The sequence below is a fragment of the Heptranchias perlo genome, chromosome 2 (assembly GCF_035084215.1).
Source record: "Heptranchias perlo isolate sHepPer1 chromosome 2, sHepPer1.hap1, whole genome shotgun sequence".
Taxonomy (NCBI): domain Eukaryota; kingdom Metazoa; phylum Chordata; class Chondrichthyes; order Hexanchiformes; family Hexanchidae; genus Heptranchias; species Heptranchias perlo.
In genome coordinates this window covers 148,586,927-148,613,870 of record NC_090326.1, presented here as the reverse complement: position 1 = coordinate 148,613,870, position 26,944 = coordinate 148,586,927, and the positions used below count along the sequence as shown (strand labels likewise).

The 26,944-nt window shown below is 45.0% G+C and overlaps 1 protein-coding gene across 2 annotated transcripts in view; it reads left to right on the top strand.

Annotated features, from left to right (window-relative positions):
- Positions 1 to 411: 411 nt before the first annotated feature.
- The window catches only part of ube3c (ubiquitin protein ligase E3C), a 199,220-nt gene continuing 172,687 nt past the window's right edge, over positions 412 to 26,944 (top strand). The window contains exons 1-3 of one of the 2 annotated variants that reach the window (XM_068008212.1): positions 412 to 472; positions 1,540 to 1,641; positions 23,429 to 23,482. In XM_068008212.1, coding sequence (XP_067864313.1) covers positions 1,576 to 1,641; positions 23,429 to 23,482 — 120 coding nt within the window. In that variant the 5' untranslated portion in view covers positions 412 to 472; positions 1,540 to 1,575. Of the gene's footprint in view, positions 473 to 496; positions 690 to 1,539; positions 1,642 to 23,428; positions 23,483 to 26,944 lie in introns of those variants that run through there. The other variant, XM_068008216.1, reaches the window with a different exon arrangement.

Below are 26,944 nucleotides of genomic sequence, written 5' to 3'. Positions count from 1 at the left end.
AATCGCTTCCAAATACAGTTGGTTTCAAACTCAGGGGAGGGGGAGGGGAAACCACCACCACCTCCCCCCCTCCCCCTCCCGCGCACAAACGATAACAATCCGCACAAAAAAAACAATTCACAAATAACACCGCGTTACAATAGAAGGTTGAAACACCCTTTCTTTTTTTTTTCTTTGTTTCGCTTGGCTTGCGTCTGAATTTTGATCCGTCGCCGGAATAACGCTCATTAAATTTATGAAGCGGGAAAGGAAGAAAGGGAAGAATCTGAAGGCGCAACGGCGGGGGGGGGCGGTGACGCACGGTGCGTAAAATGGACGTCTGTTTGAGCCAATGGCTTGGCCAAACGCTTTATTGCGTCACCGCTCGGGGAAGGCGGGACATCCGGCAAGGAGCCGTTTGGAACGAGAGCTCGCGGTGACTACTTCCGTGTGTGCAGTTGGTTTCAGTTATAGACGGCAGCTGGTGCGTCAGGTAAAGAAGCCGGGCCGGGGGGAGAGAGAGAGAGACAGAGAGAGAGAGGGGGAGGAGCTCTGTCAATGGTCTTTTCTTTTTCTTTTCCTTAACTTTACTTTTTAAAAAAAAAAATCTTGTGTGTGTTTCTTTCAAAAATCCGTTTCTGAAAAAAAATTATTAAATTACAGGGTATTTGTGCAGCAGATGTTTTATAGAAGCCCCCCTTGTCTTAAATGTAAGCAGCGTTTTAGTTATTTTTGTGTCCTGCTGAGTCATAAAGAAAGAAGAGAAGTGGGGTCGGTGAGAGGGAGGGGGGAAAGAGCCCAGTTACAGGCTGACAATTCACTCCCTCTGGCCAGGCCTCGGCATCACGGCCTATTCCCAGTCAAAGAGAGAGAGAGAGAGAGAGGAGGCTTTTTGTTTGTTTAATTACAAATCACTGAAAAACACTCTTTGCTCGATGGTATATATCTTTGCCCTCGTCTTGTGTAGTTGTAAACAGTCTCGCCCCCCTCTTTTTTTTCTTTTAAACTACACGGATTTGGTTGCTGCTATCATAGACTCCCAACAAGAGATTTGGGTTTAGTACACTGGATGTGATTCATTAGCATGTCGTACGCCTCAGAGCAGCAACATTTCATTTTTGAAAATCTTTGTGTGTGTGTATGTGTGTGTGGTGTGTGTGTGTGTGTCCTTTATATTTGTATAGCGACATGGTTGATTTTTTTAGAATTACATCCAGTTCAAATAAAGTGTATTTGAAGACTCGGAGAAGAAAATGAGTGTTGTGATATTTTAAGCTAGTGTCCTTCAGTGGTTTAGTATATGTTGTACTTGTATAACTAAAATAGTATATGTTGTAAATTTGCACTGTCATGCTAAACAATTGATAATTTCCTGTTCTGGGTGGGGGAGTCCTCTGTCTTTTCTGTTCACTGCTACCATTGTGTACTTATTCTTTTATATAGTAAAGATATTTTGCTTTATATTCAACTGATTTTTGAGGTGCATTCTTTTGTAATCTAGGTTTAAACTATTCATTGTAAATAACGCTTGTTTCATTGGAAATATAATCTGTCACTTAGGAGCTGTACCTCTGCTAGATGGGATAATTTACAGACATGTTCAGCTTTGAAGGCGATTTCAAAACACGGCCCAAGGTATCTCTTGGTGGAGCAAGCAGAAAGGTTAGTAATTGCTTGCTGTTGCTAGGAAAAAGTTTTAATGTGTGTACAATAAGTGGATTTAATAATTTAGTAAAATTTTGTTTTAAACTGCAAATTCATTTGGATTGTGGTGATTATACAATAGAGGCCAAGGACTATATCATAGAGCATTTGCATCAATGAGTTCAGATGATATAAACAGTGAGTGATGTTTGTGTAGTCTGTGAATACTGTAGAACCCCCCCAGTACTTTTGTATTTATTTTTTCTTGCGTGTACAAGAATGTGGAGGAGGTTTAATTTCACATTTTACTGTTGTGTACATAATCATTTTCAGTTTTTGTTACTGATTTGAAGAATGTCCAGTAAAAGTTTTGATCCTGGAAATTGTAATAGTGTTCTTTCATGGATTATCCCAAACAAAAATGATGTTTTGTTGCATTATTCCTGCTATATGTAGTGATTTTAAAAATCCAGTCTGTGTACTGATCTTCCCAAGTGTGCAGTTTGTACTAATTGGAACTGTAATACAGAAACGTGGAGGCCTGTAATGGATAGGAGGCAAGAGCTCTACATGTCACTTGCTCACATCCTGAATGTGATAAAGGAGAATTGAGATTAGGCTGACATCTGTCTATCTTCCCTGGTGAAATGATACCCTGACTTCAAGGATTAAGTTACGAGGAGAGATTACACAAATTGGGGTTGTATTCTCTAGAGTTTAGAAGGTTAAGGGGTGACCTGATCGAAGTTTATAAGATATTAAGGGGAACAGACAGGGTGGATAGAGAGAAACTATTTCCGCTGGTTGGGGATTCTAGGAGTAGGGGGCACAGTCTAAAAATTAGAGCCGCACCTTTCAGGAGCGAGATTAGAAAACATTTCTACACACCAAAGGGTGGTAGAAGTTTGGAACTCTCTTCCGCAAACGGCAATTGATACTAGCTCAATTGCTAAATTTAAATCTGAGATCGATTAGCTTTTTGGCAATCAAAGGTATTAAGGGATATGGGCCAAAGGCAGGTATATGAAGTTAGATCACAGATCAGCCATGATCTTATCAAATGGCGGAGCAGGCACGAGGGGCTGAATGGCCTACTCCTGTTCCTATGTAAACGCTGGCATAGACCAGTTGGGCTGAATGGCCTGTTTCTGCGCTGTAAAATTCTATGTAACTTGATGTCATCAAGAAGTACACAGGGAGCTGTCTGTAATGCATCACGGTAGTAGAACTGTGTATTTAAATAAATTAACTAGGCTAACAAACCAATCTTCCACTAGCTATGAGCACTGTACATTATTGTGCAGCAGGAACAACGACCAGATTCTTGATGTGGTATCCCTTCCACAAGTCACAGTAATGCAGGGTTTTACCTGCAGTAAATATTCTTGCACAGAGCTTAGGGCCTTTTAAGTTTGGAAAATGTTGTCAACAGTAGTTGAAGTACAGGTACGGTAGCATAGTGGTTGTTACTGGACTAGTAATCCAGAGGCCTGGACTAATAATCCAGAGTCACGAGTTCAAATCCTGCCACGGCAGCTGGGGAATTTAAATTCAATTAATAAAATCTGGAATAAAAAAACTAGTATTAGTGATGGCGTCCATGAAACTACTGGATTGTCGTAAAAACCCATCTGGTTCACTGATGTCCTTCAGGGAAGAAAACCTACTGTCCTTACCTGGTCTGGACTATGTGACTCCAGACCCACAGCAATGTGGTTGATTCTTATCTGCCCTCTGAAATGGCCTAGCAAGCCACTCAGTTGTACAATCTCGCTACAGAAAGTCACAATAAGAATAAAACCGGACGGACCACTCGGCATCGGACACGACACAGGCAAACCAAGCCCACTCAACCCTGCAAAGTCCTCCTCACTAACATCTGGGGACTTGTGCTAAAATTGGGAGAGCTGTCCCACAGACTAGTCAAGCAACAGCCCGACATAGCCAAACTCACAGAATCAGATCTTTCAGCCAATGTCCCAGACTCCTCCATCACCAACCCTGGGTATGTCCTGTCCCACCGGCAGGACAGACCCACCAGAGGTGGCGGTACAGTGATATACAGTCAGGAGGGAGTGGCCCTGGGAGTCCTCAACATTGACTCTGGACCCCATGAAATCTCATGGCATCAGGTCAAACATGGGCAAGGAAACCTTCTGCTGATTACCACCTACTGCCCTCCCTCAGCTGATGAATCAGTCCTCCTCCATGCTGAGCACCACTTGGAGGAAGCACTGAGGGTAGCAAGGGCTCAGAATGTACTCTGGAAGGGGGACTTCAATGTTCATCGCCAAGAGTGGCTCGGTAGCACTACCAAGCTGGCCGAGTCCTGAAGAATTTTTATTTATAAAGCGCCTTTCATGTTATCAGGATGTCCCAAAGTGTTTTACAACTGATGGATTACTTTTGAAGTGTCATTAGTGTTGTTACATAGGCAAATATGGCAGTTGCTTGAAAATCATGTTCCCTGTGCTCTGTACAGACACATATTTAAAAACAGATATCCAATGTGGCCTCTGCATCTTCCCTCCAACCCACCTCCCTGGCTTTGGTGGCAGAGCCTTCAGTTTCTTGGGCCCACATTCTGCAGCTTTCTCCCTAAACCCCTCTGCTTTGCTATGCCTGTCATATGGAGTCTGGAGATGAGTCACTTGCTGCAGAATACCCAGCCTCTGGCCTGCTGTTGTAGCCACAGTATTTATGTGGCTGGTCCAGTTAAGTTTCTGGTCAATGGTGACCCCCAGGATGTTGATGGTGGGGGATTTGGCGATGGTAATGCGGTTGAATGTCAAGGGGAGGTGGTTAGATTCTCTCTTGTTGGAGATGGTCGTTGTCTGGCACAAATGTTACTTGCCACTTATCAGCCCAAGCCTGGATGTTGTCCAGGTCTTGCTGCACGCAGGCACAGACTGCTTCATTATCTGAGGGGTTGTGAATGGAACTGAACAGTGTGCAATCATCAGCGAACATCCCCATTTCTGACCTTATGATGGAGGGAAGGTCATTGATGAAGCAGCTGAAGATGGTTGGGCCTCGAACACTACCCTGAGGAACTCCTGCAGCAATGTTTTGGGGCCATTTTCCTTTGTGCTAGGTACTGTTACACCCTTGTTCAAAAAGGGGTGAGGGATAAACCCGGCAACTATAGGCCAGTCAGCGAACGTCAGTGGTGGGGAAACTTTGAGAAAATAATCCGGGACTACGTTAATTGTCACTTGGAAAAATATGGGTTAATAAATGGAAGCCAGCACGGATTTGTTGAAGGCAAATAGTGTTTGACTAAGTTGATTGAGTTCTTTGATGAAGTAATGGAGAAGTTTGATGAGGGTAGTGTGGTTAATGTTGAGTATATGGACTTTCAAAAGGCGTTTGAAGTACCACGTAGTAGACTTTAGTACAATTGAAGCCCATGGGATTAAAGGGGCAGTGGCTGCATGTGTACATAATTGGCTATGGGACAAAAAGCAGAGTGTAGTGGTAAGCGGTTGTCTTTCAGACTGGAGGGAAGTGTGCAGTAGTGTCCCCCACTGGTCGGAGTTAGAACTACTGCTCTTTTTGCTATATATTAATGATCTGGACTTGGGTATACAGGGCATAATTTCAAAGTTTGCCGATGACATGAAACTCGGAAATGATTTCAACAGTGAGGAGGATAGTACCAGACTCCAGGAGGACCTAGACATACTGGGGAAATGGGCAGATGAAATTTAATGTTGAGAAATATGAAGTGATTAATTTTGGTAGGAAGAATGAGGAGAGGCAATATAAACAAAATGGTACAATTTTAAAGAGGGTGCAGGAACAGAGACCTGAGGGTGTACGTACACAGGTCTTTGAAGGTGGCAGGACAAGTTGAGAAGGCTGTTAATAAGGTATACAGGATCCTTGGCTTTACAAATAGAGGCATAGAGTACAAAAGCAAGGAAATTATGCTAAACCTTTATAAAACACTGGCTAGTGCCCAGCTGGAGTATTGTGTTCAATTCTGGGCATCACACTTTAGGAAGGATGTCAAGGCCTCTAGAGAGAGTGCAGAAGAGAATGGTGCCAGTAATGAAAGACTTTAATTATTTGGAGAGACAAGAGAAACTGTGGTTGCTCTCAGAGCTGAGAAGATTAAGGGGAGATTTGATAGAGGTGTTCAAAATCATGAAGGAGAAACTGTTCCCAGTGGCAGAAGGGTCAGTAAACAGAGGACAAAGATTTAAGGTCATTGGCAAAAGAACCAGAGGTGACCTGAGGAAATATTTTTTTAAGCAGTGAGTTATGATTTGGAACGTATTGCCTGAAAGGGTGCTGGAAGCCGAATCATAACTTTCAAAAGGGAATTGGATAAATACTTGACGGGGGGCGGGAAATTTCCAGTCCTGTGGGGAAAGAGCAGGGGAGTGGGACAAATTGGATAGCTCTTTCAAAGAACAGGCACGACAGGCCGAGTGACTACCTCCTCTCCTGTAGCATTCTATGAAATGCACAATTTTATTTGGCGTGTCTTGAGGGGCTCTTGAAGCACATTGATGCATTAATATTCACGTTTGAATTGACATTAAGGAGCTAATTTTAGCCTGCAGATTTATTTTTGATTACACTGTTACTCTTAGACTGTTCCAATGAAGCTTAACGTAAGCTCATAGAGCAGCACCTCATCTTTTGTTTAAGCACTTTACAACCTTCCGGACTCAACATTGATTTCAATAACTTCAGACCATAACCACTACTCCCATTTAAAAAAAAAAAATATTAAAAAAAATTTATTGGACTGTAGCTGCTGGTTATGGTTCTGGTTCTGCTGTTGCCATTTACAGCTACTCTAGACCAATCTTTTATTTCTTAAGTTGACCCATTACCACCCTCCTTGCCTTGCACCATCATCCCTTTTGTCATTTAATCACTCCTGCCCTCCACCCTATCACAGACCTTCCCTTTTGTTCTTTCCTACCCCCGCCCCCCTTTCCTTGGCTCTGTACTTGCTTAAAAACCTAACTTTGACGTCTTCCAGTTCTGACTAAAGGTCTCCGACCTGAAACGTTAACTGTTTCTTTCTCCATAGATGCTGCCTCATTTGCTGAGCTTTTCCAGCATTTTGTTTTTATTTGATTTCCAGCATCCACAGTATTTTGCTTTTGATTTATATTTTGATTCCTGTCTTAATTATTTTATTAAAGCCCAGCTTGATGATGTAAGCCTGCCATATCAAGATAAATGTTTTCAAATCCAGCACCTGCACTGCAGAGTGTCTGGTTCGCTACAGTGCTGTGTCCAGTGTATTGGTGCCAAAATGTTGCAGGAAAAGTTGTAGTTAAGTTAATACTCTTTAATGTGCTAATAAATGGCTTTTGTGATGCTCTTAATTTGTTATCTTAAATGGTTCCAAAGGCCACTGCAATGTTGACCTTTATCTTAAGGGGGCTGGAATACAAAGAGAAGGTTGTCCTGGCTGTACAAGTAGTAGGAAGTTTAACAAAGCTCTGTGTTTGGAGACTATGATTTTAGCTGGTTGAACCCCAGCAGCATTCCTGCTCATACCTGAGCAGGGGACAAGAAAAAAGGAAAAGGGTCTCTGAGTCTTGGCTCTTGCCAACCTGCATCTACGTTCTCTCATTTTGGTTAAGAGACTGTTAGCTAAGATAGAAGCCCATGGAATCGAGGGAAAAGTACGGACTTTGTTAGGAATTTAGCTGAACGAAAGGCGACAGAGAGTAGGGATAATGGGTAGGTACTCACATTGGCAGGATGTGACTAGTGGAGTCCCGCAGGGATCTGTCTTGGGGCCTCAATTATTCACAACTTAGATGAAGGCATAGAAAGTGTCATATCTAAGTTTGCCGATGACACAAAGATTGGTGGCATTGTAAGCAGTGTAGATGAAAACATAAAATTACAAAGGGATATTGATAGATTAGGTGAATGGGCAAAACTGTGGCAAATGGAATTCAATGTAGACAAATGTGAGGTCATCCACTTTGGATCAAAAAAGGATAGGACAGGGTACTTTCTAAATGGTAAAAAGTTTAAAAACAGTGGATGTCCAAAGGGACTTAGGGGTTCAGGTACATAGATGATTGAAGTGTCATGAAGAGGTGCAGAAAATAATCAATAAGGCTAATGAATGCTGGCCTTTATATCTAGAGGACTGGAGTACAAGGGGGCAGAAGTTATGCTGCAGCTATACAAAACCCTGGTTAGACCGCACCTGGAGTACAGTGAGCAGTTCTGGGCACCGCACCTTTCGGAAGGACATATTGGCCTTGGAGGGAGTGCAGCGTAGGTTTACTAGAATGATACCTGGACTTCAGGGGTTAAGTTACGAGGAGAGAATACACAAATTGGGGTTATATTCTCTAGAGTAAGGAGAACAGACAGTTTCTCTCTATCTACCCTATTTCTGCTGGTTGGGGATTCTAGGACTAGGAGGCACAGTCTAAAAATTAGAGCCATATCTTTCAGGAGTGAGATTAGAAAACACTTCTACACACAAAGGGTGGTAGAAGTTTGGAACACTCTTTGCAAACGGCATTTGATGCTAGCTCAATTGCTAAATTTAAATCTGAGAGATAGCTTTTTGGCAATCAAAGGTATTACGGGATATGGGCCAAAGGCAGGTATATGGATTTAGATCACAGATCAGCCATGATCTTATCAAATGGGGGAGCGGGCTCGAGGGGCTGAATGGCCTACTCCTGTTCCTATGTCTGTATGGGAAGAGTGTTTGCACTCTTTTTATTGCGCAAACAGAAACTAGACCTGTGGAATTCACAGGAGCTTGGTTTGGAGTCTTAAGTATGGTGATAGGTTTCTGCGCTTGTCAAATGGATCGTCGAAAAAAAAAATATAGATTTAATGCCTTTTTTTCTCCTGCCTAAAATTATATCTTCCCCTCTTGCTGGCGTTCAGTGGGTGCTAGCAGCCCTCTTGTATCTTTCCCAAATAGTCATTGTTCAAGTCTGAATTGAACACTGAGGTTACTCAACTGTGGAGGGCATCATAGCCAAGCTCTCATCAATGGCATGCACTTTCTAGCAATGGCTCTGAATAGTGATCAGGGGTGTGGACCCTGACTGAATCCTTTTTAATGCTGTCCCTATCCCAGGGCTGCTGAGTCAGAGGATGAGGTTTGGGACAAGTTATGTTAAAGAAAGAAGGTGCAAAAATGGCCAGAGACTTGTTGGTGATGGAGACCTGAGATCACATGATGGTCAGGCCAAAGGGGTGTGGCGGTGGCAATGTGGGAAGCGAGTAGAGTTAAAGGTTTAACTCCTTCAGAAATCTCTTGGTACATTGTTAAGTCCTATTTTGAGATGTTTCTCTCTTAGCTACATATGTGTAGGTGTTTGGTTATTACATGTTTGTGATTTTTGTCCCTCCAGCTATTATTTTATGGTTAACTTTGTCAATTTCAAGCTTGAATTAGCTATGGTGAATTAATTTTTGAAGTGTAGTGACTTATGTAGGCTTTATGCAGCGGGATTCCAGTGAAATGAATGACCAAGGAATGTCGAGCAGGAGAATCCCTTGCTTTTCTTTGAATAGTGTTATGGGATCTTTAACTGAAATGTGATGCCGAGGTCTTGTTCAGATGAACATTAAAGAACAGGACCTTTGACAACACAGCAGTCCTTCAGTACTGCATTAGACGGTCAATCTTAATCTCAGGGCTACACATAACCCTGAGCCCTGACAATGCTGCCCTCGCAGCCCTGGAAACAGAATCCTATTTACACTCGCTAGTGTGAGGTGTGAATTTTGTGAAACAAAGAACTTGTATTTAAATAGTGCCTTTCAGGATGTCCCAAGGCACTTTACACTTCAAAAGTACTTCATTGGCTGTAGTTACTGTTGGAAATACGGCAGTCAATTTATGACCAGATAATATGTTTAAATGTTGGCCAGGACATTGTAGGCCTTGACATTTGGAAATGGTTGTTTTAACTTTCTTGCTTCATTGATGCACAAATCCAACATTAAAACTCCAAGATCTGTTAGTATCAGCAATGTCACATATACGCAAATTATTGGTGACCTGGATTTAAATTTTGGACAGCCCCCAAAACTTAAGCATATATGCCTATGTGGCCCACGAATACAAAAATTTGGACACCCTTGGCCTAGATTTTGTGCTCGAGTCCTGGTGTGGAACTTGAACCCGCAACATCTGTTTTCTTAGATTCTTGTAAACTCTCTCTCACTGGAAGTGACTGGTTGGTTCGTTATTAGATCTGGTCTACTGTGCCTGGTGGCACATGAAGCAACCCATTTCTGTCTGCCCAGAGCAAGATATTTGACACCAATTGGAGTATCTTGCCTTATATCCAATAGATCATGGTTTTCCACAGTTGATGTTTGGGGGTAGAATTGAAAAGTTAAGTTATGTTAAACTTGTATAGAACCATGGTTCGACCACACTTGGTGTACTGTGCACAGTTCTGGTCTCCATATTCTAGAAAGGATATAGAGGCATTGGAGAGGGTACAAAAGATTCACGAGGATGATACCAGAACTGTCAGGATAGGCTGAACAAGCTGGGGCTCTTCTTTAGAAAAGGGAAGGCTGAGGAGTGACCTGATAGGCCTTTAAGATAATAGGGTAGACATAGAGAAAATGTTTGCACATGTGGGGTGTCCAAAACTAGAGGTCATAAATATGAAATAGTCACTAATAAATCCAATAGGGAATTCAGGAGAAACTTGTTTACTCTAAGAATGTGGAATGTGCTACTCCAAGGCTTTTGTCAATTGACCTACACTCCCATGATCAAAAGATTTAAGATTACCATTCCAGCAGTGAGAATCCACTCAAACATCTGTATCATCCAGTTTCTCTTCAAAACCCCTAGCTACCAGCCTTAAGTCCCATCTGCAAGGATTTTTTCAGTACAAACCCATCTATGCACCAAAGCTGGTTGACCTTTGTTATCTCAGTAAACACAACTCTTTCCAATTATCTAACTCCCTTTGTTTTGCCTCATACTAGTTTATCCTCAAGTTTATTGGCAGCCACCAAAACTTCATGATCGTGAGGACTTCTGCTCCTAGTTCCATTACGTGACTGCTCTGTGGTCTTTGACCTAGTCAAGCTACGTCTTCTACTTCCACTTCTAAATCTGTAGGGAATACTGCTGAGAGATCTCCCTCTTATCTCTAGTTCATGAACATTTTCTGATGTGAGATTCACTTCCAGACCCCCTCTCACTACTTGTACTCCGCTTTCACACACTCCACTCTTACCCCTTTCTGCCAGTCCATGGATCTTGCTGCATGACCATCATCCTACCATAATTTAAACCTACCAGTAGCTTTGCCTGCACATCCCAAAATTGTTGCATCTCTTCATTTGTTAGTCCTCTCTGGAACATATGTTACCAGTGTACCCACTTTGGGTAATTGTTCTGTGGATGGGATAGCTCTGTCACGTGTTTCTTGATCACTGACATTACCACTGTTCAGCCTTTGATCTACTTCAGTCTGTACCTCAGGAACCTCATCAAAAGAACCATGAGCATCTGAGGTACAAGGTGCCTTATTTACTTCTATCAACTGCTCAGAGTCGAGATTTTATAATTCATTCCAATTAATGAGGAATAAACCTTAACAGTTTGATTGCTATGTTGGACAATTACTGTCTTTCCATTCCCTATGACCCTCTTATAGTATACCAAATCTCCTGAACTGCCTCAGCCTTGATCAGCCTTTCTCCCTGCATGCATAGCATTTAAATGCTAATAGTATCTTCTAGAGCATGAGGATTATCACAAGGAACAGAAGGCAGTTTGGGATTGCATCCATTAACTAACTAGTTGGTAAGGACTATATTCTCCAACCATCTGAAGAGAATTCTTTGCATGAACTGCCTATAGTCGGGCAGTTGACAATTTACACTTTGATCAGCCAAAATTTTATGCACTGCTATCACTCACAGCATGATTCCTTTCACAAAAGACCATTGCTCAAAGAGCTAGCGGCTGCTGTAAGCATAACAATTATATTGATAATTAAAAGCCGAAAAATCCCTTGGACCTGATGGCCTACATCCTAGGGTTCTAAAAAGAGGTGGCTGCAGAGATAGTTGATGCGTTGGTTATGATCTTCCAAAATTTCCTAGATTCTAGAATGGTCCCAGTGGTTTGGAGGTAGCAAATGTAACCACTCTGTTCAAGAAAGGAGGGAAGAGAGAAAACAGGGAACTACAGGCCAGTTAGCCTGACATCAGTTGTTGGGAAAATGCTGGAATCCATTATTAAGGAAGTGGTAACAGGGCACTTAGATCATTAAGGTAGAGTCAACACTAGTTTATTGAAAGGGAAATCATGCTTAACAAATTAGAGTTCGAGGTGGGAACGAGTGGATGTCATATTTGGATCGTCGATAAGGTGCCACATAAAAGATTGTTACACAAGGGCTCATGGGGTTAATATTAACATGGATAGAAAAGGGATAAAGGGGCCATTTTCAGGTTGACCGGCTGTAATGTGGAGTGCTGCAAGGATCGGTGCTTGAGCCTCAGCTATTAATGATTTAGGTGAAGGGATTGAGTGGAATGTATCCAAGTTTGCTGACGATACAAAGCTAAGTGGGAAAGTAAGCTGTGAGGAGGATAGTCTGCAAAGGGATAGTGACAGGTTAAGCGAGTGGACAAGAAGGTGGCAGATGGAGTATAATGTGGGGAAATGTGAGGTTATTCACTTTAGTAGTGAGAATAAAAAAAAATAATGGTGAGGAAACTATTAAATGTTCAGAGATCTGGATGTCCTCAAAAGAAACAAAGTTAACACAGGTATAGCAAGCAATTAAGAAGGCAAATGGCATGTTGGCTTTTATTGCAAGAGGGTTGGAGTACAAGAGTAAGGCAGTCTTAAAACAATTGTAGAGGGCTTTGGTGAGGCCGCAGCTGGAGTACTGTGTACAGTTTGGGTCTCCTTATCGAAGAGAGGATATATAGGAAGTGAGGAGAGTGACTGCCCTTGACATCAAAGCAGCATCTGACTGAGTAACATGTAGGAGTCCTAGTAAAATTGAAGTCAATGGGAATCGGGGAAAACTCTAGTGGCTGGAGTCATACCTAGCACAAAGCAAGATTGCTTCAGGAGTTCCTCAGGGCAGTGTCCGAGCCAACCAACTTCAGCTGCTTCATCGATGATCTTCCCTCTATCATAAGGTCAGAAATGGGGATGGTCGCTGATGACTGCACAGTGTTCAGTTCCATTCCATTTGCAACCCCTCAAATAACGAAGCAGTCTGTGCCCACCTGCAGCAAGACCTGGACAACATTCATGCGGAAGAGAGGCAGACAGTCGGAGCGACCGCCCCCACGGGCCACGTCTAACCTGGACCTGTGGATAGCCACCTTGGACAGGCCCACGAGGATGTCCACCGTCCTGCCCGCCCACCCCCCTCCTCAGCCAGCGGCCAAAGAGCAGGAGTGTGGGACTGAAGTGCAACCAGAACTTGAGGAGCAGCCCCCTTAAATAGTCAAGCAGGGGCTGCAGCCTCCCACACCCTGTGAACGAATGAAACACTGACTCATCCAGGCCGCAGAAATTGCAGGCAGTCTGGGAGTCAGTGAAATGGCGTAACCGCTCCATGCAACACTCCCCAGCCCAGGTCCCCAATGGCACACGGGAGGATCCCAGAGTAGATTCACACGCACGCACGCACACACACCTCTTCTGCAAACAGCAATTGATCACAGATCAGCCTTGATCTTATCAAATGGCAGAGCAGGCACAAGGGGCTGAATGGCCTACTCCTGTTCCTATGTTGAGAGCCCTCCACTGGGGGCCTCCGCTGGACAGAAGGATGGCACACTAGGGTGTGTCCGGGCGAGGAAGTGGAGTGTGCAGGAGCAGCCCATACAGGAAATCCCTCAGTGCAGAGTGAAATGACACGAAGGGAATTTCGGAGACGGCTCAAGTTGTGAGGCACAGCCCCCCGAAGGAGGTTTCGGGGCCGGACGCCGATGAGGAAATTCCGCTTGAACGGGGGTCAGATCGGACGGGATGGCTCCACACCCCAAGGAGTCAGGGCAGAGCGCCACTTTCAATGCCTGGATGGGGGTGTCCACGTCCTGGACACGCCGCAAGGCCATCTGTGCAGCCAGTGTCCCCAGCGCCATCTAGGACATCACTGACTGATTACCTTACCGGCCAGGGCCCTTTCCTCCGCAAGGTGCCGAAGCAAACACCGGAGGAACGGATTCCTGAGCAGCAGCTCCTGCAAGACGGCTGCCACCCCCGACGGGGAGAGCACCGGCAGGAGGCAACCATATTCCAGACACTGATTATATCCTGGTAAAAGACAGGCAGCTCCCGCAAAGACGTGTGGCCACCTGGCAACGTGATAAACAGGAGCTGCGTGTCGTAGTTCAGGTAGTGCAGCCGGCGGAAGAAATACTTCGCCAGCACACCCCATCTAGGAGGATCCTCAACGCATAGGTATCGCTGCAGGGTCCGAAGGTGGAAAGTCGCCACCTGGGTGTGGGCGCACACCAGCCCCTGACCGCCCTCCCTAAGTGGGAGACTCAGGACCGCAGCAGTGACCCAGTGCATTCCTTTTGGCCCAGAAGAAGTAGACGAGCTTCTTCTGAATCTTGGCGACAAACTCAGGAGGTGGGATCAAAGTGACCAACCAATACCACAACATTGTGGCCGCCAGCTGGTTTATGACCAACACTCGATCCCTGTAGGATAACACTGAGCAGTCCTGTCCAGCACCCTAGGCGAGCAGTTACTTTGACCTCCAGCTCTTGCCGGCCAGGCTTCTTTGGCAGGGCTAAGGTAGACTCCCAGGTACTGGAGGTGCGTGGTACTCCAGGCAAAAGGCTGTAGCTCCTCCAGCAGGGAGTCCGCCCGCCACGAGTCCGGAATGTTTCTCCCAGTTGATCCTTGCGGAGGACGCAGCAGCGTACACCTTTTGGCACTTGCGCATCCTCCGCAAGTCAACGGGATCCGTGACCACGAGGAGCACGTAGTCAACGCAAGCCGAAAGGACGACCTTCACACACAGCCAGTCCTGACAACCTCCTCTGCAAGAGGCGCAGGAAAGGCTCCACGCAGACGGTGTATAATTGGCCGGACATGGGGCATCCCCGACGCACTCCTCTCCCAAAACGAAGGGGTGTCGTCAAGGATCAGTTAACCTTAATCAGACACTCCGCAGCAGCGTACAGAAGTCTAATCTGGGTGACGAAATGTGACCTGAACCCAAAAGCGCGCAGAGTCCCGAATAAGTACTCAGAGAATCATATGTTAAAGGCTGAGGTATAGGTTTTTGGACTCTGGGGATTGAGCGGGAAAGTAGAGTTGAGGTTGAAGATGAGCCATGATCTTATTGTGTTTGGCCTACTCCTTTTAATGTTACCTTATTCTCATAACTAAGCTCCACGTTAGTGAATTCACCTCCATTATCATTCAAAAACTTTGCTGGTGTCCCAAATCCACTTTTATCTAGAATAACCACCTTGCTATATATTAGTGTAGAAATACTAAATCTCAGCCAGGTCAGTAAAATATGAAGACGAAAACATTTGTCTTTGTCCTATACCTTTTTAGATCCATGGCAACTACCTCATTAAAGTCACATGCTAATAGGACATGGCAATGTCTGTCTCTACCTCTGAGAAGGTAGAGTTCTCACTAATCTCTTCCATGAGCCACATGTATTCCTCATCAACTACACCTGCATCTTTTAGCTAGAACTTTAAATGTTGACAAGATAAATTGTCTATGTAGCTTTAAGACTTTTTTCCCCTCCTCTTCCCTATTACTATTAATATTTGCCTAACACACTGATGAGAACTCAGGTTTTATTAAGGGGATAAAATAATGCCCTGACTGGGTAAACTGCAAATAAACCAATTTCCCAAAAATGATTGCTTCATGTTCCATGTGAAGTTTCATTTTTGCCTTTTTTAAAAATGGAAGGTTTACCCAAAAGCATAGGTGTCTCACTGGAGACTACATCCTTACTTATAAAATGGCTTACTCCAACTATCTTGCATGGAATTACCACACTCAAGGACCTCAAGGTGTTATCTCCAAACCTAAAACATGTAGAACTTTGAGATTCCTTAACTATGCTTCAATCCTCACTAAAGTGAATAAAGATAACATTTTAACCAATCTACCCCGCATACAGTTAAAGTACATGCACTAACATTGCACAATTAAAGGAATCCACAACTAATACATTCACCACAGGATTAAAACTCCTTGTGACCAGTATAATCTGTTCATATTATATTCAACCTCATCCTTAGAGCTACTTTCTTAGTGCGTCATTTCAAAGAACCTGCATCTTTGCTCTGGGCAATTCGCCTCAATGATACTTAGTCACATCTAAAGCATCTACTGATTTTTTTTTTTCCCCCCCTCCCTTCCTCCTTGGGCATTCCTGGAATTCATTTGCCAGTTACTCCTGTCCCAATTTTGTCTTCCAGTTGATATAACTGGATTTGCTGTACCTGTTTTCATCACCGATTTGGCTGCCTTTAATCTTTCCATATTGATGCCTACGTCTGGTCTCAAATTTTGAAACCAGGACTGGCACCCGAGTTTAGTATCTGGAACATTTCGAAACCTGGTAACAATACAATCTTCCATTCTTTGCATCACAGCAGAACTCCCCAATTGTTCAATGAAGGCTGAAGGGAATGACTGGTTTCCCTCGGAATTTTTTTTAAGGCAGCAGACATTTAATCCAACAAAGCCTCCTTTTCCAAGAACTGGGTGCCAGTTACGACCAGTTGCCCGTCCATTTGAGACATCTTAGCACAATGTAGTAATTTAAAACACTACTACCGATCCAGAGATTCTCAATTTGTACAAAAGGTCAACAATGTTCCATGATATACTCTTCCAATCAATGAATGAATGTCAGTTTTCCAAAATCTGTAATGGTGACCAGATCTTGTAGGCACTCAACAGGTCATCTTTCTTGTAGATTTGATCTAAAAATTCTATTAGAAAAAGGTAAAACCTTAATTATCCAAGAGATCTGCATCCACCTCAAAAAAAAAAAAAAAAATCCTACTTTTTACTTCATTCACGAAGTAACATTCACTCCAGACATTGACCATCTCCAACAAGAGCATCGAACCACCTCCTTGACATTCACTGGCATTACCATCGCCAAATCCCCCACCATAAACATCCTGGGGGTCACCATTGACCAGAAATTTAACTGGACCAGCCACATAAATACTGTGGCTACAAGAGCAGGTCAGAGGCTGGGTATTCTGCAGCAAGTGACTCACCTCCTGACTCCCCGAAGCCTTTCCATCATCTACAAGGCACAAGTCAGGAGTGTGATGGAATACTCTCCACTTGCCTGGACGAGTGCAGCTCCAACAACACTCAAGAAGCTCAACACCATCCAGGACAAAGCAGCCCGCTTGATTGGCACCCCATCCACCACCCTAAACATTCACTCCCTTCACCACCGGCGCACAGCAGCTGCAGTGTGTACCATCCACAGGATGCACTGCAGCAACTCGCCAAGGCTTCTTCGACAGCACTTCCCAAACCTGCAACCTCTACCACCTAGAAGGACAAGGACAGGCACATGGGAACACCACCATCTGCACATTCCCCTCCAAGTCACACACCATCCCAACTTGGAAATATATCACTGTTCCTTCAGCACTGGGTTAAAATCCTCAACACCATACCTAGCAGCACTGTGGGAGAACCTTCACCACACAGACTGCAGCAGTTCAAGGCAGCTCACCACCTTCTCATGGGCAATAAATGCTGGCCTTGCTAGCGACACCCAGATTCCATGAACAAATAATAAAACACCAAGGCTGTGCCTTGTTTTCTCTTTGGCAGAGTAGTAATCAGTGTCCACATATCAACCTCATTCTTCCACTGATCATGCGGTTCAAACTCAGAACATCAGAGGGAAATCATACCTCAACAATTTAAACTTGCTTTCTGCCATTTTCCACAATGGCCACTAGGCTTCCAAGTTTTGTTTTAAATCCAAAAAATAATCAAAGTTTCCAATCTCTGCTACCATGTTATAACTTGAATAACCAGGTGGTGAAGGATAGAATACAAGAGACTAGTCTTGAGTTGCTTCCCAGCTTTTATTCACAGAGCACCACACCCTCAATCAGCTCTCTTATAAATGGATACAAGAGAGTTCCCAATTGATACGTACCACCTGAATACAATTAACACTAATTGCTATAAATCACATAGATATAATTAACACCAAGTGTGGTCTAACCATGATTCAATACAAGTTTAACATGAGAGGGAGGGATGGTAGGATGGGAAGGAGGGAGTCTGCAGGGGTGGTTTTTTTTCAAGAAATAAATATTAAAAAAAAGTTTAACATAACTTCGCTTTTCAATTCTATCCCTCTAGAAATGAACCCTAGTGCTTGGTTTGCCTTTTTAATGGTGTTATTATCTTGCGTCGCTACTTTTAGTGATTTGTGTATCTGTACCCCTAGATCTCTTTGCTCCTCTATCCTTTTTTTCTTTTTTTTCGTTTTAGGTCCCCCCTTTTATAAGGGGGGGGGTGGTTAGGGTGTATTTATGTGCAGTAAATCAAAAAAACCCAAAAATAAGCCTCAAATTATAATTTTATTATCTCGGTCCAGGATGCACTCCAGCCCCTGCGGTGCCCACTGGTCGCGGAAAGTCTCAAGCGTACCGGCAGACACCGCACACTCCCTCTCCAGGGCCAAGCGGGCACGGAGAATTCCGTGGAAGAGAGGCATACAGTCGGAGCGACCGCCCCCACGGGCCACGTCTAACCTGGACCTGTGGATAGCCACCTTGGACAGGCCCACGAGGACATCCACCGACCTGCCCGCCCCCCCTCCCCCTCCCCCTCACCAGGCGGCCAAAGATCAGGAGCGTGGGACTGAAGTGCAGCCAGAACTTGAGGAGCAGCCCCCTTAAATAGTCAAACAGGGGCTGCAGCCTCCCACACCCTGTGAACAAATGAAACACTGACTCATCCAGGCCGCAGAAATTGCAGGCGGCCTGGGAGTCCGTGAAATGGCGTAAACGCCTGTTGGTCGTGACTGCTCCATGCAACACTCTCCACCCCAGGTCCCCAATGGCACACGGGAGGTTCCCCAAGTAGAGAACCCTCCACTGGGGGCCTCCGCTGGACGGCAGGATGGTACGCCAGGGCGTGTCCGGGCGAGAGACGAGGGCAAGGAAGTGGAGAGTGTGCAGGAACAGCCCGTACAGGAAATCCCTCCGCGCAGAGTGAAATGGCACGGAGGGAATTTCTGAGAGACGGCTCAAGTTGTGAGGCACAGCCCTCCGAGGGAGGTTTTGGGGCCTGATGCCGATGAGGAATTCCGTCCGAACGGGGGCCAGATCGGACAGGATGGCTCCACACGCTTGAGCCTCCTCCACGCACCGAGTGGAGTCAAGGCTGAGTGTCATTTTCAACGCCCGGATGGCGGTGGCCGCATTCCAGACACGGCGCAAGGACATCCGTGCAGCCGGTGTCCCTGGCGCCATCCAGCCTGCCCCTCCCCCATCCAGGACATCCCTGACTCTGGTTATCTTACTGACTAGGACCCTCTCCTCCGTCAGCCGCGTGCTGCCGAAGCCAATACCACGGAGGAGCAGATTCCTGAGCAGCGGCTCCTGCAGGATGGCCGCCACCCCCGACGGGAGAGCACCGGCAGGAGGCAACCATATTCCAGACCCTGATCAGATCCTGGTAAAAGACAGGCAGCTCCCGCAAAGACATGCGGCCGCCCGGCAACGTGATAAACAGGAGCTGCGTGTCATAGTTCAGGCTGTGCAGCCGGCGGAAGAAATACTTCGCCAGCGCACGCCATCTAGGAGGATCCTCAACGTACAGGTATCGCTGCAGGGTCCGAAGGCGGAAAGTCGCCACCTGGGCGCGGACGTACACCAGCCCCTGACCGCCCTCCCTAGACGGGAGACTCAGGACCGCAGCAGCGACCCAGTGCATCCTTTAGGCCCAGAAGAAGTCGCCGAGCTTCTTCTGAATCTTGGCGACAAACTCAGGAGGAGGGATCAAAGTGACCAACCGGTACCACAACATTGCGGCCACCAGCTGGTTTATGACCAACACTCGACCCCTGTAGGATAACACTCGGAGCAGACCTGTCCAGTGCCCTAGGCGAGCGGTGACTTTGACCTCCAGCTCTTGCCAGTTCGCTGGCCAGGCTTCCTCGGCAGGGCTAAGGTAGACTCCCAGGTACCGGAGGTGCGAGGTGCTCCAGGCAAAAGTTTGTAGCTTCTCCGGCAGGGAGTCTGCCCGCCACTGACCCACCAGGAGTCCGTAACATTTCTCCCAGTTGATCCTTGCGGAGGACGCGGCAGCGTACACCTTTTGGCACTTGCGCATCCTCCGCAAGTCAATGGGATCCGTGATCACGCAGAGCCAGTCCCGACAACCTCTTCCGCAAGAGGCGCAGGAAAGGCTCCACGCAGACGGTGTATAATTGGCCGGACATGGGGCATCCCTGACACATTCCTCTCCCGAAACGAAGAGGTGCCGTCAAGGATCCGTTAACCTTAATCAGACACTCCGCAGCAGCATACAGAAGTCTAATCCGGGCGACGAAATGCGCCCGATCCCGAAAGTGCGCAGAGTCCAGAATAAGTACTCGTGATCCACCCTATCGAATGCCTTCTTCTGATCCAGGGAAAGGAAGGCGACTGACAGACCAGCCCTCTGGGAATGGTGGATCAGGTCCCGGACCAGGTGGATGTTATCGTGGATTCTCCGGCCCGGGACCATGTAGGACTGGTCAGGGTGGATCATGTGGGCCAGCACGGTGCCAAGGCGAGCAGACATCGCCTTAGCAAAGACCTTATAATCCGTGCTGAGGAGGGAGACCGGGCGCCAGTTTTTAAGGTGACGGCGATCCCCTTTCGGCAGCAGGATGACGACCCTGCGTCACAATAGGGGCATCTCCCCGTTCGCCAGACTTTCCCCCAGGACCCGTGCGTAGTTGCCCCCCCAGGACGTCCCAGAAGGTCTTGAGGAATTCTACGGTCAGTCCGTCCAGCCCGGGGATTTCCCCCTAGAGAGCTGGTGGAGGGCACCGGTCAGCTCTGCCAGACTTAGCGGAGCGTCCAGCCGGTCGGCGCCCTCCGGGCTGGCCTTCGGCAAGTCCTCCCACAAAACTCTGTGCGCTTCCTCGCTGGACGGATCCGGAGAGAACAGAGCCTCATAGTAGGACCGTGCCCGGGCACTGACCCCCTCCGGGTCCGAGACGAGGGACCCGTCGTCGGCCAGCAGCGTAAGGAGCTGCTTACCGACCCCCCCCCCCCCCCCCCCCCCCCGCCGCTGCTTTTCCAGCGAGTAGAAGAAGGGGGAGCCGCGGTCCAGGTCCTGAAGGAGCTGGAGCCGCGACCTCACGTATGCTCCTCGGAACCCGACCGGTTGCACGTCCTTCAGAGCGCCCTTCTTCTCTTCGTACGCCAGCCGCAGGGCCGGATCCTTGGCGGCTTGACTGAGATGGGACTCCAGGCCAAGCACCTCCTGCTCCAACCCCCTGACCTCGGACTCCCGCCTCTTGGTCGACCCCCTCAATACTCTTGACAGAAGAGACAGACGTGAGCCTTGCCCACGTCCCGCCATAGCCTCAAGGAGGAGAAGCCTCCCTGCTTCCTTCTCCAGTCGGTCCAGAATCGATGGAACGAGTCCTGGAAGCACGTGTCCTCCAGCAGCCGGTTGTTAAAGTGCCAATACGCAGACCCCACCCGAGCGCGGAGCAGAGCAAGCTCCATCCACACCAGGTGGTGGTCCGAGCACGACACCGGCCGCGTGGAGGCCGACGGGACGCAGGAGGCTTACGCCCGCGAAACGTACAGGCGGTCAATTCTGGAGCTCCCTCCTCCAGCCCCCACAAAGGTGAATTGGCTGGAGTCGGGATGGAGATTCTGCCAGACGTCCACCAAGTCGAAGGACCCGACCAGGTCCCTCAACTTCGCCGCCGGCAGTGCAGGGGACCGGAGCGGTCCCTCGCCTTGAGGGTACGGTTAAAATCCCCCCACCCCCTCCCGAGGACAGTGCACTCGCCGGCGTTGACGTATTTCAGGTAAGTGAACACTTCTTCAAAGAAGCTCGCTTGCTCAGCTCCGGTATAGGGGCGTACACGTTCACCAGGTGAAGTGGCACGTCCCTGAGGCGAAGGGCTACATGGAACAAGCGGCCTGGCACCAGCTCCTTAACCCCCAAGATCTCTGGCTGAAAAGTCGGGGCCAACAAGATGGCCACCCCGCTCGAAGCGCTGGCGAGGTGACTCAAGTAGACCCCTCCCCCCCCCCCCCCCCCCCCCCTGCCATTCCAGGATCCACGTGGCCTCGTTTCCCAGAACGGTGTGGGTTTCTTGCAGAAAGCACACCGCATACTTCCCGTCCCGGAGGATTCTATCCTGTTTAGACTTTAGACTCTTATTATCCAAGCAGTATGTGTCCTCCTTATTCTTCATTCCAAAATGCACCGCCTCACGCTTATCCATATTGAAATTCATTTGCCAATTACATGCCCATTCTGCAAGTTTATTAATGTCCTCTTGCATTTTGACATACTCTTCCCTTGTATTAAGTACACCCCCCCCCCCCCCCAATTTGGTGTAGTCTGCAAATTTTGAAATTGTACTTACTATTCCTGAATCCAAATCGTTAATGTAAATTGTGAACAGCAGTGATCCCAGCACTGATCCTTGTGGAACACTACTTCCCACCATTTGCCAGTCTGAGCAGTGACCCATAGCTCCACTCTTTTTTGTAGCCAATTTACTATCCATTCTGCTCCTTGTCCTTTGACTCCACATGCTCTAACATTAGCCATGAGTCTATAATGTGGTACCTTGCTGAAGGTCTTTTGAAAATCCATATATATTACATCTGCTGCATTATCCTTGTCTACTCTGTTACTACTTCAAAGAATTCAGTAAGGTTGGTCAAGTATGACTTTCCCTTCTGAAATCCCTGCTCACTATTCTTTATTATATTTTCGTTCTCTAGATGTCTTTCTATTACATCTTTGAGTAAAGATTCCATTATCTTTCCTACCACCGATGTTAAGCTAACTGGTCTATAGTTCTCTGGACTTGTTCTATCTCCCTTTTTAAATACAGGAATAACATTAGCTGTGTGCCAGCCCTCCTGGCACTATTCTCTTCTCTTTAATGAATTTTTATATATATGTAGTAGTGCCACTGATCAAGAACTGATTTTATTAATTGTATTTTAGAAAAGTGAGAGTCTGTGCTTATTGTAAACTATGTAAAATATGTGGAGTTATATTCTGTTGCTTATTTTCCTCTTGGCTGTAGCCACAAATACTGAAAATTATGTTTAGTTTGTCTGCAAGTGTGTGTATTGGTATTTGGCTGCATGTTAGTTGAAGGTAGTTGATTTGTGTTGACCACCTTTTGGTTATTCAGTTTCACTTGCCATAATAGTTGTTGTTGTAATCTGTCACCGTCTTGAATCATAGAACTTGCTGTGATGTTTGCAAGATTCCTTATGTGGTGCTTTGTTGATCTTTCAGTAGCAGGGGATCTGAGTAAGTAGCTGAATTATGTTGCCTCTCAGAAGTAATGGCTTGCTGTGGAGTTTGGTTGTTCTGCTCCATATTTAGATGGTTTTGTTTTATTTCTTGCAATGCCACTCTGATCACCTGAAAGGTGTGCAAAAGTAGCTTGTATTGAGTTGTCTTCGTTTTTGGCTGATTTAACTCCAATTGCTGATTAAGTCCTATACTGTACAGAGGTTTGTAAACTACAGAGGTGCTGGGCAGTGGGAACATAGTTACTTACAAAACTAATAATTTTTCTAAATCTTTTTGAAGGAAGAAAAAGCTTCACTGCTGCATCGAACCCAGGAAGAAAGACGAAAGCGAGAGGTAAATTGAGATTTCATTCACATTGATTTAAAATGAACAATGGTATGCATTTGGTAACATTTGTACAGTGAATTTTTACTTTTTAATTTTATAAAAGACCCTACCCCCTTATAGTAACATTATCCTACAATAAATGCAGATTGGAATGTTTGTAAATTAGTACATATTCAGATTTTGCCATAATCATTTTTGTTAGTGTCAACAACTGGGTACAAAAAAGAAATGCTGCTGAATGAGCATTTTAAACTTTTTTGTTTTAACACCGTAATAAGTGGTGCAGTATATCAGAAATTGCAGATAGTGCAAAGCAACCTGAAAAGGAAGAAAAGATATATATAAGTTAGAACTCTTAATGAACAAAAGCTATAACTTTATGCTTATCAATGTAAAACATGTCAATGCTAGGCAACCAAACACAACACCTTTCCACTTTTGACACACCATGCCATTACTGAGCATTCCCAGGTCAGATGGAGGCTATAGCATGGCAAGATACAGAGTCACGCACCTGGATTCTGTCTCAGTCTCCTGTAAGCACCCAGTAGAGGACCAATATAATCCCCCCCCCTCCCCTCCCTCCCCACCTCATTTTCTCACACCAACCACTCTTAATGGCCTTTCTTAAACTGTCTGTCCCAAATTATGGGTATTTTTGTGCTGCTAAGAACTTTGAGCCAGCAAAGAAGAAAAAGCTTTTATTCAATTTTACTGCGCTGGATTCTATTGCTTGTCTTCCTTTTAAAGGACATTGTGCCGATCCAGTGTGCCACCCAGTCCTCCAACAGAAGTTATTTTATTCTTTTATTTTTTTTTCCCCTAATCCTTCATCTTCTGAAGGTGATACTGACGGATTTTGGGAATGGCAATGCCTACCACAAGCAGGCTTTCTTTGAGACTAAACCCAGACAATCAGTATCACTGTCAATAGGGCAGTTGGGACTTGTCACCTTTTACCTCTGCTTCTTATAAACATTGATACATTTTTTTTCCCCTGTTAGTTGCCGTTGTAATGTGTATGTGGTTTTTCTTCTGATAAACATTTTGTCTTGCACTGTTTTAGCTTTCATATTGAAATGCTGAGTTACTGATTTGAAAATCCAGACACTGACTTCCAATAAATGCACGGGTTAATGACTATAGCCTTGAGTATAATAAAATGCAGTTTTATGGCACTATTAAAGTATTTGTCCTTGGTTTACTGAAGTGACCTGTGGATTTGACAGAGCAATAAACAGAATTGCAGTTCTCTAGTACTTTCTGATATTGTAAAATACAGTTCAGTTTAATAGATCAAATACATTTTCATTTGCTGTATGATCAAACCAAACTTCCAGTAGCTGAACTTGTATGTTCGGCATTTTTGTCATCTGCACTGCCACCCAGCAAAGCTAAATTACACTGCCCAAGACTTGAGCTTGCAATTGTATTAATAGAAAATTCAACTATTTTCTGGCAACTGGTCATAACTTGCAACCAGTTCTAATATGAATTCCTCTGACCTGAGTATTTTGTGTGTGTGATTAATGTTTATGAATTGGAAGACAGGTAGACAATGGAAAGGCAATTCTCGTTGAGAGTCAAAAATATGGATTTGAAACAATTCGTGGTTATGAATGTTTTGCAAAAATTATTGTAAAGCAAACACTGAACCTAAAATCATCTCAATGTTGTAATTGCAGAACACAATGTGGAGAATGTCAACAAACCTTATTTAAAAAAAAATGTCCCTAGAATTGCAAAAACACAAGAAATATGTTTACAAATCTTGTTTTATGGGACTTATTCAAGTTAAAATGTTCTAATATAGAATGTACAGTACAGAAACAGGCCATTCGGCCCAACTAGTCCGTGCCGGTGTTTATGCTCCACCTTACTTCATCTAACGGTATCAACATATCCTTCTATTCCTTTCTCCCTCATGTGTTTATCTAGCTTCCCCATAAATGCACCTATGCTATTCGCCTCAACTGCTCCTTGTGGTAGCAAGTTCCACATTCTAACCACTCTATGGGTAAAGAAGTTTCTCCTGAATTCCCTCTTGGATTTAATAGTGACTATCTTATATTTATGGCCCCTAATTTTGGTCACCCCCACAAATGGAAACAACATCTCTACGTCTACCCTATCAAATCCTTTCATAATTTTAAAGACCTCTATTAGGTCACCTCTCAGCCTTTTTTCTAAAGAAAAGAGCCCCAGTCTGTTCAGCCTTTCCTAATTGTTATAACCTCTCTGTTCTGGTATCATCCTTGTAAATCTCTTTTGCACCTTCTCCAGTGCCTTCATATCCTTTTCATTAATATGGAGGCCAAAACTCTTCACAGTACTCCCGAGTGTGGTCTAACCAAGGCTCTATATAAGTTTAACATAACTTCTCTGCTTTTCAATTCTATCCTTCAAGAAATGAACCCCAGTGCTTTGTTTGCTTTTTTATGGCCTTATTAACCTGAGTTCCTTTTTGAGATTTGTGGTATCTGCACCCCTAGATCCCTTTGCTCTTCTACCCCATTTAAACTGTTATTTTCCAAGGAGTATGTGGCTGCCTTATTCTTCCTACCAAAATGCACCACCTCACACTTATCTTAAATTTGGCCGAGGTTCATTCTAATCCACGAACACCCAAGCTGTGTAATGGGCTGATTGTGGCCATTTCTAGCGCTAGACTTTTTTTGTGACCCTTTAACTCTGGCTAAGACCGTTAACTAACTGATAGATGCTTTTCAGTGGTTATTTATGTTTGAGACCCTTATGCCCTAATATGTTGAAATAATTTCTGGTATCTTGACTTTTTTTACTTTGTAGAGGAAGTCCTTAGTTATTGATCCAAACTAATAGTTTTAGCCAATTTCAAGACAGCATTCACTTCACGATACTTTAGCAATGACACATCATTTTCCTTATCTTGTACTTCGAACAAGCTTTCCCTTAGGCATAGTTTTCTATTCTGTTTCATTAACAATTATATTTTGATTTAAAACACTTGTTTAAAAAAAAAATTACAGTACTGGTGAATTAAAGTAAAATTACTGATGCATGCAATGATTCCAAGAATTAGCTGCCTTTCCCTGGAATCTTGATCGCAAATGTTGGGACGATACTTCCTGCACCTTTTCTGATTCAGTTGCTGTTATAATTTGCAGCCCACTAGTGGTAATTTTATTTTTTTTCAAGTTTAATGTTCTTATTACTTACATAATTGATGTCCCTGGTTCTGTGTTTTGTTAGAAATATTTGACTTTTCTTAAACGGTAAATTAAGTTTCTTTTTGAGTTTGTTAATTTTCAATATTATATGCAATTTTGTTTTTGGGCATTTTTATTGCTTTGTGAATTATCTCTGTCCCTTTTCCCACGATATTCTCCTTGGTATAGAGGGCAGCTCGATGAAGTCTTTGTAGATGGATATGATTGTCGGTCCTTTCAGGAGGTCTGCTTGAGTAATGTAGCAACTGAAAAACAAATA